Source organism: Pteropus alecto, unplaced genomic scaffold, assembly GCF_000325575.1.
Source record: "Pteropus alecto unplaced genomic scaffold, ASM32557v1 scaffold5, whole genome shotgun sequence".
NCBI lineage: Eukaryota > Metazoa > Chordata > Mammalia > Chiroptera > Pteropodidae > Pteropus > Pteropus alecto.
The window spans coordinates 31,380,510-31,394,424 of record NW_006441953.1 but is presented as its reverse complement, the minus strand read 5'-3'; the positions used below and the strand labels follow the sequence as shown (position 1 = coordinate 31,394,424).

The 13,915-nt window shown below is 59.3% G+C and overlaps 1 protein-coding gene and 1 pseudogene across 3 annotated transcripts in view; both read left to right on the top strand.

Moving 5' to 3' along the window:
* The first annotated feature begins 959 nt into the window (after positions 1 to 959).
* ACOX3 (acyl-CoA oxidase 3, pristanoyl) overlaps positions 960 to 13,915 on the top strand; it is a 32,056-nt gene continuing 19,100 nt past the window's right edge. For 2 of the 3 annotated variants that reach the window (XM_006919016.3, XM_015594995.2), the window contains exons 1-7: positions 960 to 1,520; positions 1,953 to 2,186; positions 3,042 to 3,116; positions 3,606 to 3,695; positions 4,205 to 4,348; positions 8,371 to 8,459; positions 12,045 to 12,141. In XM_006919016.3, the coding sequence (XP_006919078.2) occupies positions 1,332 to 1,520; positions 1,953 to 2,186; positions 3,042 to 3,116; positions 3,606 to 3,695; positions 4,205 to 4,348; positions 8,371 to 8,459; positions 12,045 to 12,141 (918 nt within the window). In that variant the 5' untranslated portion in view covers positions 960 to 1,331. The remainder of the gene's footprint in view (positions 1,521 to 1,952; positions 2,187 to 3,041; positions 3,117 to 3,605; positions 3,696 to 4,204; positions 4,349 to 8,370; positions 8,460 to 12,044; positions 12,142 to 13,915) is intronic. The other variant, XR_001517569.2, reaches the window with a different exon arrangement.
* Positions 7,191 to 7,309, top strand: LOC112485655 (annotated as a pseudogene).

The window sequence follows — 13,915 nt, the reverse complement described above, 5'->3', positions numbered from 1 at the left end:
CGCGCGCACGGCAGGCCAGGGCCGGCGGCCGGGAGGTGGAGCTGCGGGACACTGGGGTTGAGGACGCTGTCGCCGGAGGTCACGCACGGGACAGCTGCCACCCAGCGAGAAAGCTCAGAGCCGCGTTTCAGTCATTTCTGCTCAGAGAGGAAAGTTGGCAGAGGGCGACTGTCGCCGCGGCAATGACAGGGGAGCCGCAGTTCCGTGGCGGTCCCGGCGCCTCCTGTCAGTGGCGGCGGTGTAGACACCGGGCACAGTAGGTCCTCACTTAGGGGCGCGCATAAGTTCTGCGACTTCAAGCCCAAGGACCGGACGTGGAGGGAGAGTTTCCCCGTGAGCCTATCGGTGTTCCTGAGAGTTAAGTTTCTACGCATCTCGTCCACCTGGTAGTGGAACAGCGTGGACGGGAGCGGTGTTAATTGAGCGCCTGCCACACTAGACACTAGACGAGGGTCCCGCGTCGTCACCACTCCCAAGGCACAGAGGGCCAACTGACTTGCCAGCTGAGCAGGCTTCGTCACCCCGATGTTGGGGTCTGTCGCGGGGAGGTCTGGCTTCAGAATCCTTCCTGGCACGAGCTACACCGTCTTGCAGTGACGTTGGCGACCTCGGGTGGCATGGGGCCGTGGGGGACTTGCTGCTTAGGATCATGAGATTTGGGGTCAGATGTGCCAGGTAACAGCCGTATGACCTTGGGCAACTGAGTTCGCTCCAACAGGCCCCGGTTTTGTCATCTGGAGATGAGGTCGGTGAACACTCGGGGTCGCAGGCACACCCACCCACGCTCAGAGACAGACTCGGTAGGAGCAGAGAGAAATGAGAGGGTGCAGCAGGCACTGGAGAGGTGCAGTGGGGGGCTTGGTAACTAATTGCTCATGGGGCATGAGGGGGAGGGGACCTCCAGGATGACACCCAGGTGTGTGGCTCCAGGTGGAACTGGCCTACGGGAGGACAGGCTGGGTCGGGGGCGAGGCGAGTTCAGTGTTGAGTGTCCAAGGTCCGAGGCCTTCCGGAGCAGGAGGGCAGGGGCACGCAGCAGACCGGCAGGCGAGCACGTGGGTCTGGTCTGCACGTGTGGGCCTGGGCGCCCTCCCTGCCTGGAGGCCACGACCTGTCGACTTGGCACTTCCCTGGCCCAGGGCCCTTTGCTCTCATCAGCCCCCTCATCTCTGCTCAGGGGTGAAAACCAGTTCTCCGTCGCCTTCTGCTTGGGGGAAGTGGGCGCTAGCTCTAAACGCCATTCTCTTTTGCTGACCCTTTGGAGTTATTCTTACTTGGAACGCGCGGCACCTACACAGTGGTTGGCGGACAGTGTGAGCAGAGAGACTGAGATGCGTCGACTCGGGTTGTGTGTTCGGTGCAGGTCGACATCAGCGATGGCTCCCCCTTTGGAAGGAGGCACGGATGCACTGTTCCCAGATGTCCCCCGGGGCCCCCTGCATGCCTTCCGCGCCCGCGCGTCCTTCAGCTGGAAGGAGCTGGCACTGTTTTGGGATGGCGAGGACGTGCTGCGTCTGAAGGTGAGGCCAGGCCAGGCCGTGCGGCGTCGGCCGGGCTGACCCACAGCGGGGTCTGCTAGGCGTCCCCGTTCATGGGCAAAGATGGAGCTTCGTGCCCTTGGCACCCCACGGCCTCCCTGGGCCTCGTCACGGCCTCTCTAAGGGGTGGCTGGTTCTGGGCCCAATGCAGGCCTGTCTGCTCTCTGCATCCTAGGATGGTGAAGCCTCTGGGAATTGCCTGGGAATCCGGGAATGAGCACAGACTGTCGAAGCTTCCGAAGCCCCAGGCCCCTCTGCTTTCAACCCAGGACTGTCACCTCCTTCCTGGGTTTCTGGCTTAGACTGTGCGTTCGGTGTAGCCAGCGGCCTTGAGAAAACTGGTCTGAGTAAGAGCGTACTGGGGTTCCGTGCTGGGCCCCCAAATCGGCCGTTCCCTGTCTCCTGCATTTCCAGAAAACCATCTTCTCGGCTTTGGAGAACGACCCCCTCTTTGCCCCGCCCCGGGAAGGCAACCTCCCCATGGAGAAGTACCGGGAACTGAACTTCCTGCGTCTCAAGCGGGTCCTCGAGCATGACTTCCTGCGTGTGGCCGAGCTACTCGAGAGCCCCCTCAAGGCCCTGGCACTGATAAGCTGTCTGGGCATGTATGACTGGTCCCTGGCTATCAAGCTCTTCCTGCACACAGTGGTAAGTGGGTGGCACGGGACAGAGGAGAAACGCCAGCGTCCACGCTCCCCCTGACGCCTCCAGGCCGCTCTGGGCCAGGGCCGGCGGGGTGAAGGACGCCAAATCCAGAGCTCGGTTTGGTGGCGGTTGGTGTTTGCTTGCTTTTGAAGTTGTCTGGGGAGTCATGTGCATTTGGGGAAATGTTCGTTTAAGGAGATTTCTAAAAATCGTGTAGGAAACAAAAGCAGATCTTGTGGTTTTTAGTGAGAAGGCCAGTTTTGTTCACTCGTATGTGCACATTGGCACACGCGAGTCCTTGATCAATGTAGTGCTTGTGGAAGTCAGAGAGAGAGAGAGAGAAACAGCGAGAGACAGAGACACAGGGGCGGGAGAAAAGGAGAAGCGGCCGAAGCAGAGGCCGGAGTTCCCTCCCGTCTCTGACACGCGGGTGGAGGCGAACTTGGAGGAGGTGGCCTCAGCCAAACCTGTGGCCCGTCCCTTTGTCGTCTGATGGAAAGGGGGGCTCACTTTGCCCCGATGCGCCCTCCCTCCCTCCTCTCCTGTCCCCCTGCTCTTCGAAGACCCTCAGGATGTCTTTCGGGCATTTGAAGTCCGAGCTGATTCTGTCGAACTTACATAAGCCGCTTGGGACAGGGACCCAGCTGCCCCACTCCCGCAAACTCAAGGCAGCCGTGTCCCTGGGCTTGGACGCTCGTGTCATTAGCTTCTCAGGGCTGCACCCTTCCCTTCCCGTCTCCGAAATGGTGCGGTGGTGCCCAGCGGGGGGTGGATGTTGAAGAGCACGTCACCTGTGGCATCCCAGAGCAGCGACACTCATTCACCCCACCTGCTTACGTGGTGACATTGTATTTTCAGGTTTTCGCATTCGCGATTTACAGCTCCGGTTCCGAAAGGCACTTCAAATACATTCAGAAGGTTTTCAATCTGGAGGTAAGTTTAGGGCCATGGTGACTCGCGAGCCCACTGTCTCTTGCCTGTTGTCCTGAGGGGCTTGTAGAAGGGGCAGCCTGCAGACGGGTCCCCAAGGGGTGATGCTTACCTACTTCATGGTGTCCTTAGGCTTCTCACTGAGAAGCGAGTGCTGATCCTGACAGACCTGTGTCTGCCAAATTCCTGGCACTGCATGAATTTAGCTGAGGCCTTCGTTCCCGTCCTCTGCCTGGGAGCAGTCTGGCCACCATGCTGACTTGGTGAGGCCACTGACAGCCCAGCCTGTCCGACCTGCTGCCCTTGCAGGCCGAGCGGCATGGCGTTCAGCCCGGTGGGGTGACGCGGTGCTGTCATTGTTGGCCAGACAAGAGGAGGCTGGGGCTCTAAGCCGCGCCTGCAGGCTGCCAGCCCACGGGGCAGGGCCAGCGGGTCCCTCTAGGACGGAGGAAGAGCTTTCTCGCCTGACGTCGTTTCGTGCTTCCCTGTTAGATTTTTGGATGTTTTGCTCTGACCGAGATCAGTCACGGGAGCAACACCAAGGCCATCCGGACGACCGCTCACTACGACCCCAGCACCGAGGTAGGCGCCCCCTTCCCGTGGCCCTCTGGGCTCCGAGCACGTGACGCATGGTGTCGTCACGAGCGAAACGTGACACAGGCGCTGGGAAGCGGGCGTCCCGGAGACGCAGGCCTCGAGAGGCAAACCTGTCACCCCCGGAAATCGCGTTCATTCGGGGTCGATGGGGAACAGGGCCACAGCAGAATGGGGCTGGCGGAAGTCCACCTCACAGGGGTGGTCGGGGAGGTGACACGCGGGGGGGCGTGGCCAGCTTCCAGGAGGCCTTGTGTGTATTTTATTGTGCGACGTTTCGGTCATCGTCCTCCACCGGAAGGTTCCGCTTCAAGTCACGGGAGCCAGGAACACGCTCTGCTTCCAGCAGGGCTGCGGGGTGCGGGGGGCAGGAGGGGCTCCCAGTAGGTGGGTCATTAGGTCAGTTCCTGCTCTCGCCTCAAGGGTTTTGAACAAAGAACGTGGAGCGCGTCAAAACAGGAAGAACGTCCTGCGATCGCTGCCTTTTCCCTGTGCAGGAATTCATCATAAATTCCCCGGATTTCGAGGCTGCCAAGTTTTGGGTTGGGAACCTGGGCAAGACGGCTACGCACGCCGTGCTGTTCGCTCAGCTGCACATGCCGGGGGGCCAGTGCCACGGCCTGCACGCCTTCGTCATCCAGGTAGGCACCATGGCGGGGAGGAGGCAGGTTTCACCCCGGGGGACGTTCGGCGGTGTCGAGGCATCGTCATTGCAGCCAAGGGCGGGGGGCGGGGTGCTTGTGGCATCTAGTGAGTGGAGACGAGGTACGGCCAGACCCTACAGTGACAGGACAGCCCCAACCGCCCCCAAGAAAGAATCGCCCAGCCCCAAATGTCAGGGGTGCCGCGTTGGGAAGCCCTGGGCCCCAGTCGTGTGGTGGGGGGTCTGTCTGTTCCAGCGGCCACACCAGATGACCTCAGACGCTCGGCACAAATCCTGACTGCTGGCCCGCCCCCCCAGGACTCCGACCTAGCTGGTCTGGGGTGGCGTCCTGGGGTTCTGATGTGAAGCCCGTTCCTGGGTCGCAAACAGGAAGCCTACTGCCCAAAGGGGTGGCGCTTGGGACCGATGGCCAGGCAGGGCCTCCCACCTCCCCAGAGAGACTCATTCCCCGACTGCCCAGGGCCACTGTGGCGTCTTCAAACCTGGAGCTTCCAGAAGCTTTTTCAGACCTTTCTGTCTGGACTGACTGGATCCTGAATGACACCCCGAGCTCACCCCACTCTGGGGCTTTCGTTTTCTAAGACTTTCTGGCGGGGGCTCTCGTGAGGGAGGGCGGTCATCGTGTTTGTTTCTTTCAACTGCGGTAAAATCCACGTAACGTGCAGTGAACCGTCTTAAAGCATTTAGCGCGTGCGCAGTGCTGTGCAGTCACCTCCTCTCGTTTTGAACGTGTCATCTCTAGAAGCACACCCCCTCCCCTTGGAGCGGTCACCCCCATCTCCCCTCCCCCAGCCCCTGGCAGCCACTGTCCACTTCCTGTCTGTGGATTTGCCAGTTCAGCCGAGTCGTAGCATGTGCCAGCATCCTCCCCCCGACACCCCCTTTTAGGGCTGAACCATCCATTTTCTGGATGGGCCACAATCTGTGTACCCATTTGTCGACTGATGGACATTTGGGTTATTTTCGCCGTCTGGCGGTTGCGAGTGAGGTCGCTATGCACGTGCGTGTGTCGCGTGCCCATCTCGGTTCCTTGGGGTGTTCGGTGACGCTGCGCTCAGCGTCCTGAGGCGCTTCCAGACTTCGCCGCGGTCTCCATCCCCCTGCGATCTCATCGGAAGGTTCCGGTTTCCTCAAATCCTCACCAAGGCCGCTGCCTTTCTCTTCTTAAACACCCCAAGGGGCACGAGGTGGTATCTTGTGGTTTTGGTTTGTATTTTCTTAGTGACCAGGAATATTGAACAACTTCTCGTGTGTCAGTTGGCCGTTCGAACGTCTTCTTTGGAGAAATGTCTGTTCGAATCCTTTGCCCTGTGGGAAAAAACAAAGACCTCCCCCGACCCCCCGCCACACACACACGCGGGAGAAGGCGAAGGCTGTTTGCTCAGCACCAGCTGTAGTGGGGGGTCGGCCACCATCACTTGCTTTTGCCGGAGACCCCAAAGCAGGCTGAGGGGTTGGGGAGCTTCCTCGTGGAGAAAAGGGGGCTCAGGGGTGCCATGACAGGGGGCTGGGGGCTGCAGGAGGCTGGGCGGCTACTGGAAGGGGGCGTCCGGGTGACTGGTCCGGGGAGCAGGTGAGGCTCTCTAAGTTGGTCCTGAGCGGGAAGTGGGGACGGAAGTTCGAGAAGCTGTCAATTATGGATCCAGTCCTGGCCGACTGTCCCAGAAGTTGTCGTTCAGCTTCCTGGGATGTCATGGGGCAGCAGGCTGACCTCTTGCATGTCCGACTCACGCAGCTTCCTGGGCGGGGCCGCGGGCTGCGGGGGGAGCTCTCCTCACGGGAGGGCCGCCTTGTCCCTTCGCACGTTCAGTGTCTCAGACCATTTCTATTCGGCTCATGTGCGTTTTTAGTGTCGAGCTCTCCGGGTATTCTGAACACTAAACCCTTATCGGGTAGATGGTTCACGAATGTTTCCTCCCACTCCGTAGTTGTCTGTCCATTTTCTGATGGCGTCCTTTGACGCACAAAGGTTTTATTTCAATGAAGTCCGATCGATCCATTTGTCTTTGTGGCTCCGTCATTATTTTCGATGCACATGTGAACTCCTGCAGACCAGGTACATTTCTCAGCACCGTTCATCACTTCCGTGAGGACAGCTTGGTACCAGAAAGGAACTTCTCACAGAAATCGGACTGGAATTCAGCTTCTTTCAATGTTTCTGGTTCTCAGACTATAGAGCTACAGTGTCTAAACCTCTTTAAAAGTTGTGGTCTAAATTCTCAGAGTGTCTTGTCATCCCTCCCCCCAGCAGACGGTTTCCGTGTCCCCAGCGTGTATCAGGCAGGGGCTCAGGACAGCGCGGTTCCCTGTCCTTGTGGAGTTGACTGTCTGCTGAGAAGAGATTGAGGCTCGTGGTCCCAAAGCTATTCAGTGAGCATCGCGACGTGCCCCAGAGCGTTAGCTGGTCCAGTGCAGGGGTATTTTTTCCTTTTTGATGTGTTGTGTCACATCAGGTTGGCAGTCTCCTCACGTTGTGGGAAACGTTATATGTAAATGGGCACAACTAAATATTTTTCAGATAACTACGACATTAATTCTGCCTGTGACTTTAATCTGAGTCCTTTCTGAGAGGTTAAAGTGATATTTGCAGTGACTAAGTTATCATTTATTTCTAGATGAACTGAAAACTTGCCTTAGCGCAGTACCTTTCTGTTTGATCACTTGAAAAGCACCAACATTTTAACTGTCTCTTCTCTCCATGTCTACTTTTTTCCCTAACTATATTTTTTATTTCAAATATCTGAATCTTTGCTGAGCCTTAAAGACTTCAGAAAAAAGGAAAGATGGTTTACAGTTGGGCTTCATCATTATAAAGTTCAGTCTACGGCCACGCCACCCTGAATGTGCCCGACTTCGTCTGATCTTGGAAGCTAAGCAGGGCCGAGCCTGGTTAGTACTTGGATGGGAGACCACCTAGGAAGACCAGATGTTGTAGGTGTTAAAAAAAATTTTTTTTTAAAAATACATATAAAGTTCAATTCAGTTTGATGATTCTTCCAGTGAAATAACAAAAACTAGCAAATTATACAAACAGCTAAATTCCAAACAGTGCAAATTCAGTATTTCTTTGAGGCAGAATTTCTCAGCTGTGACAGTTGGGCTGGATACTTCTCCTGCTGCGGACTGTCCTGTGGGTGTGTAGCAGCACCCCTGGCCTCTGCCTGTAGGACCCCCCCCAGTTATGACAATCAGAATGTCTCAGACATTGACAGATGTTCCCTGGAGTGGAGGGCACGGTGGCAGAATCACGCCTGGATGCGAATCGCTACCTTAAAGGTTTTCTAGAATGAAATCCCACATCCTGAGCACAGAGTCAGGAGCTATCCGCTAGCTGTCTCTGTACTCTTTCTGGCAAGTCTATTGGAAACTCAGTTGGGGGAGCAGGGATTTACAAAGATAATCTTAAGCTGTTTCTCCCACAGCAGTGCGTGCACAGCCATTTCGTCGCTGTATTAAAGTCAGGAAGTCCTCCACCTGAAGCACACGCACGTGGTCACCGACATCCTCCAGACGCGTGTGCTCACCAGCTCCTGGGCTGGTTTTCCTGTAGCTGCTGTAAAACAAAATACTACAGACTAAGGCCTTAAAACACCAGGCGTTATTCCTTCCTAGTCTGGCGGCCAGGAGCCCACGCCCGGGTGGAGACAGGGCCCCTCCCGCCTCGTGCAGCCTCAGGGTCCTGCCAGAGCCCCTGGGCTGCGGCTGCATCCGCCAGTCTCTGCCTCCGTGTCCACGTGGCCTCTCCTCGCTCCACGTCCAGGCCTGTCTCTTCTAGGACACTTGTCATTACATTAGGGGCCCCCTAGGGAATCCAGGATGATCTCGTGTCGAGACCCTTCCCTAGCCGCATTCACAAAGAGCCCGTCTCCAGTGAGGCCACGTTTTTGGAGGACACATTTATTCCCTGCAGCGACATGGAGGAAGCCCGTGGCTCGGTCCCCGGGGGTTTGAACAAAGTCATTTTGAGTTGCTGTTTGTTGCTTTCTGTGGTTTGTGCAGATTCGGGACCCGAAGACCCTTCTTCCCGTGCCAGGGGTGATGGTGGGCGACATGGGGAAGAAGCTCGGGCAGAATGGCTTGGACAATGGGTAAGCGCACAGCTGAGCCTCCAGGTCACGGTGCACTCCTGGTGGGGTCGGTCCTCGGGGCCGCTGGTCAGAGCTCGGATTCCTGTTCACACCTGCGATCTCGCAGGGCCCCTCGGCGCTGTCCCGTGCCCTCCTGCCTCCTGCGAGTCAGGTAAACCGCGTCAGGGATGTGGGCCTCAGCCCCACACTTGAGAGCCCGGTCGCGAAGGGCCCCTGACGTCAGGAGGTGTGAACAGCCCAAGTGCCGAGCGGGTGAATTTGTCCCCAGGCAGGCGGCCGCTCCCAGCCCGGGCATCAGGCCTGCGGCAGCCTGGGGCTTCAACAGCACCGGGCTGTGACGGGGCCTGCCTCCCCCAGGCGAGGTCCCCATCAGCAGCCTCCTGGAGCTGGGCGTCCGGCACGTGTCCACTCCGACTCTGGGGAGGAGGGGCAGCGTGGTGTGGACTCCGGGGTTGGGGCTGAGAGGCCCGCAGTGGTCTGACCGAGACGGCGCCCCGGGGTGGGCCACGCCAGTGTGGCACGGGCTCCAGCATCGCCAGTCGCCTCCAGCATCGCCGTGGGGCAGGCTGGTGACCTCCTTGTAGAGGCGTTCCGGAGCGGCCCTGCTGCCAGGGAGATGCTCGGACGTGTCCAGGGGCCCCGGGCTCACAGGCTGGTGCTGGGTGTCCGGCAGGACCTGCTCCCTGCCCGCCGCCCCAGGCCAGGGGAGTGCGTGGCCAGCAGAGGGCGCGTGGGCTGAGGGCACGGAGGTCCTGCGTGCTGTCTTCTGTCTACTTCGAATGTCTTATAATTAAGTGATTTTTTTTCTGAGGTCATTTACCTGGAAAATATAGGTTAGATTTAGTCATTGCACAAGAATTTCTGAGTGTGTGGGATGACTGTCTAGTAATCAGAGGCAAATACAAATTGCGTGGGTTGACTTTAGCCAAATAACTCTAAAGGAAAATAATAAAGACCCTCTCAAGTGAGATTTTGGCCTCTGAATTTAGGAGTGGGCTGTGGACATTCTCTCGTGTTTGCTCTGAGGTGAGGTGGGGCCCACGGGCCTTGGAGATCCATCCGGCACGTGTCCAGGAGGGGTCCCGCCAGGCACTCGGTGGACTTGTTCCCAGGCGGGCTGGGGTGGTGGTGGGCGGCCTCAAGGGGAAGGAGGTTCCTGGACCCTGGGAGAAAGCCCAGGGCAGAAGGACACGTACAACACCTGGGAGCAGGGCCTGCCACCTGTACCTGGCCCATGTCACACACACCGCGTGTCACACACACTGCGTGTCACACCCTTTCTTGTCACACCCTCCCCATGTCACACACACCACATGTCACACTACGTGTCACACACCACCATGTCACACACACACACACACCCCTGTGCCCTCTGGGGACACTAGGAATTCTGGCTGGCAGGCTGGCCCCGCAGTCCGGCCACCCGCTGACCGTTTCTAGAACAGCTGCTGAGCTATACTGGAGCTCAGAAGAGAACGTGAAACCGTTTCTCCAGAGTAATTAACTTTTCAGTGACGGTCGACGTGCAGTTCTGTGTTAGGCTCCTGTGTGCGACACGGTGACTGGGCACTTGTGCACCTTACGGAGCGACCCCCGATAAGCAGTGCCCGTCCGACACCGTCCTCAGGTGCCGCAGGAGAGTGCGTGGGACTTCGCTTTCAGTGAACTCAGGCGAATCCTTTCGCAGGCGTAAATATGTTCAGACTTGTCCCATCTCCGAGCAGCAAGTAACGATTTTCCACCCCTAAAAAGGGCACTTTGAGGGCGGATTCGCGCGTGCAGAAGCATCTCTCTGCTTTCAGGTAAGCAGCTGGAGCACGCGGGGGTGTCAGCACCGAGTCTGGCTGTTCTTAGAAACTGGGGTGTCTGGACCCACACGCTGCTGGGCCTTCCCAGGCCCCGCAGTCAGTCAGAGCCACCCCACCCAGGCCCTGACTGGCGTCCACCCCTGGACAGTGCCACGATGCGGGGCTGGGGCCTGCTGAGGAGCTGGCGTGCGGCTGATTCTCCTTCATGCTCGGCAGGGCGACCTGCAGAGGTTGGCCGCCCGCCTGGACCCCGGCCTGGCAGCCCAGGGAGAGTCCCCTGCCGCAGATCTGGGCCCGCCCTGTGCCCGGCCAGCCCGGCCTCTGCTGGAAGGTGCCGCTCATCTTCCCCCAAGGCCGTCCTGGACTGGGGTTTTGTGGCGCCGACGCCAGCGCCCAGAGCGTGAAGTCTCAGCCGCCGTTGATTCACTCCACGGCACTGGTTGCCCCATTACAATAGGAGGGTTAAGGGCCCGGAAGCTGCCAGCGAGGACCAGGCCGCTGAGCAAGGAGCATAGGCGCTGGGTGTTGCTGCAGAATGGGGCCACCCCTGGTGGTGCTCTGGGGTCACCAGTCCCCACCGCAGGCTGGTGGAGAATGGGCGGGTGGGCCTCCTGGCGGAGGTGGCGTCAGGAGAGCAGGGCCACACACAGACCACCCTTCCACAGGCCGCGAGGAGCTGGGGCCGTTGGAGCAGTGAGCAGTCCACGTTTGTTGCGGGGTTTAGAGTCCCAGGTGGCAGGACAGACTTCATGCAGGGCGGGGCCCTTCCCGTGGGCAGTGGGAAGGCCTTGCTCGGGCATGGGACAGGCTGGCGGGGGTGAGGTCTGGGAGGGGCCAGGAGACACTGTTGTAGTGAGTCGGACACGGGGCAGTCTGAATGCAGACAGGGACGGAGGGCAGCGGGGGAGGCCCCCTAGCACCGTTGCCAGCCTGGGCTTCAGTCGGGGTGGAGGTGAGGAAGGTGACCGGGTCAGGGGTCAGCGCCCACAGCGGGGGTCAGAGGAGGAGCAGGTGCGGAGGGAGGCGCTGAGCTGCTCTTTACAGAGCTGTGTTCTGGGGTTTAGTACAAGGACAGTCTGTGACACGAGACAGGTTCTTACTATTAGATAAACACCTGTCGGCACTATCGATTCGTAAGATGGTTTGGTTTGCCGAGCGGTTTCTGTAACGTCCGTTACTTTGCGTAACCTTGTCCCTGGACAGCCCCAAACGTGCCCGGTTTCTGACCCGTGGCGAAGCGTGTCCAGCCCGCTCCCCTCCCCATTTGCGAGCAGCCGCCCGCTGGCCTTCGGGGCCCCATGCAGCTGCGTGTTCTCCCGTTTGACGTGGCAGTTTCGAAACTCCCGCTTGCTGACTTCGTCGCCCGTGTGGTGGCTGCTGGTGCAGGACTGAAGTGTGACACCCAGTGCTGTCTTTCCACAGGGGCTGAGCTCCCCACTGCTGTGCAGGCTTTGTCTCAGGAGCTCTCTGGGGAGCCCTGAGACCCAAGCCCCAGGGGCGTGAGGGCTCAGCCTCCGAAATGACGGACGTGGGTGGCTGTTTTGTTCCGCAAGGAACCCCACAACGCACCCACTTTTCTTAACCTCCTTTTCTGGATAGAGAAATTTGTTGGAATTCCCTGTCCACTGGTGTCTTCATGCTCTTTCTCTTCGTCTTGGGGATTCTGCCAGCTTTCAGGCTGACCTTTCATCTGCCTGGGCTCCAGGGGGAGGGGACGAGCCTGGGGATGAGCCGGGGCCGGCGCCCAGTTTAACTCGAGGCCTCGCGCACCCCACAGGTTCGCCATGTTCCACCAGGTCAGAATTCCTCGCCAGGATCTCCTGAACCGGCACGGAGACGTCACCCCTGAGGGCACCTATGTCACCCCCTTCAAGGTACAGGCCTCTCCAGGGGGGGGAGTGCCTCGTGCTCACAGGAGGGGGACGGAGGAGCCAGGTTGGCCCTAGATCTGTCTAGGTTTGGGTTACAGTGCCCCCAACGAGGAGGGGGCGCTTGGGTCAGCCACACCCCCAGGGACGATGGATGCCGGCCACCGGCTGCCCGCGGCCCTCCGCTCCGCTGCACCTCCCCACCAGCCCTCCGGGACCAGTTAGGGAGGCTGCCCCTGTCAGTGCGGCGGGCTTAAAGGTGAAAGGTTGTCTGGTGGACCATCCACGAGTGGGGGTGGCAGTGTTCTTTGGGGTCTGGGGCTCACTGCCCCCCTAAATTCAATGAGTAGCAGACACAAAGGGGTGTGGCCCTGGGCCCTCTCCAGACAGGTCCCACGTCGAGCTGACCTCCCGAGCAGGCCTGAGCTCGCAGCTAGGGTGACCGTGTCTGGGGCCCGGACGCTCCGCGAAGCCTGCCCGGCAGTGGGCCTCACCCAGGTCCAAGGCGGCACGGCCAGTGCACTCGGGGACAAGGACAGCAACAGTGGCATGAAACCAGATGCCGCTTAGAAGCAGAGGTGGCGTAAAAATGCAATGAACACGGAGCTGGGATGTGAAAGTTAATCAAGTAAAAGTTAACAGGGAGATGAAAAGCCAAAGGAAGAGTTCGCGGACATGGCGAGCGGGGTGGGGGCGCGAGCTGGAGGCTGGGAAGGCCGAGGGGCGGGGCTCTCCCGAGGGGCGGGGCTCTCCCGAGGGGCGGGCCAGGGCCGCAGGGCGTCGGGGGAATTTTGGAGAAATGATGACAGTGCGTGTCTAGACTAAGGAGAGAGGGGGAGCCGTGAGGAGCCAGAGAGGAGCGGGGAGCACGGACCCCCAGACACTGGAGAGCGCGAGAAGTTCAGAGGATTCTGAAATCGTCCAGAGGGTGCAGATCCGACACCAGCGGAATAAAACTCAGTCCCCTTCAGATTTCTCCAGCGGGACACCAAACAGAAGACAGCGAAATGGCATTTTACACCTCGGAGGAAGAGGACTCGAAATGTACCTTTTTAAATTCAACCGGACTGTGATTTGCGTGTCAGAATGTAACAAATGTTTGCCAGCATGCTGCAGGGGACATCATTTTGGAAGAAAAGCCCAAATAATAAGGGAAATGAACAAAGGAGCGGCAGCAGGAGGGAGGGAGGGCCGGGTGACAGGCGGGTCAGGAGGCTCCGTGTGGGACGTGCCCACGTCACCACCGACAGGCCTGAGGAGCCACAGCCGCGTGCCGTGCTCGTGCGCTGGTTCATAACCGACGATTGGGAATGGGTACCCGCGAGGTGATGATCCGTTTTAAAAAATGCGGACGGACCCCACACCCCTAAAAATGGTCGTGTTTGTTGGGGGGAGAGGGATTCTGGGGTCAGGGTGGGGGGTCAAAGGGAGGCATTTTATAAATAAAGTTTGGCACAGGAGTGTCCGTCTGGCTCGTCCCCCGCCGGCGGCTCTGGTGCAGGCCTGTCTAGCCTCAGCGAGGTTGACAGCAGTGCCTCCTGGTGGGCACTGCCCCGTCTGCCTAGGGCCCCCTTCCTCGTGGAGCCGAGTGTCCCCCGGGGCCCCCCACTCTCTCCCATAGCGATTCACTGGTGACACCTGTACCCGGGCCCTTCTGCACCTGGGAGACGTGTCTGGGCGCTGGGGCGGGGCGCTGGGGCGGGGCCCCGTGGTGGACACTGCCCAGCGTCGAGGATGGACAGGTGCCCGTCCGTCTTCGTGCCTCTCCATCACGCCCCGA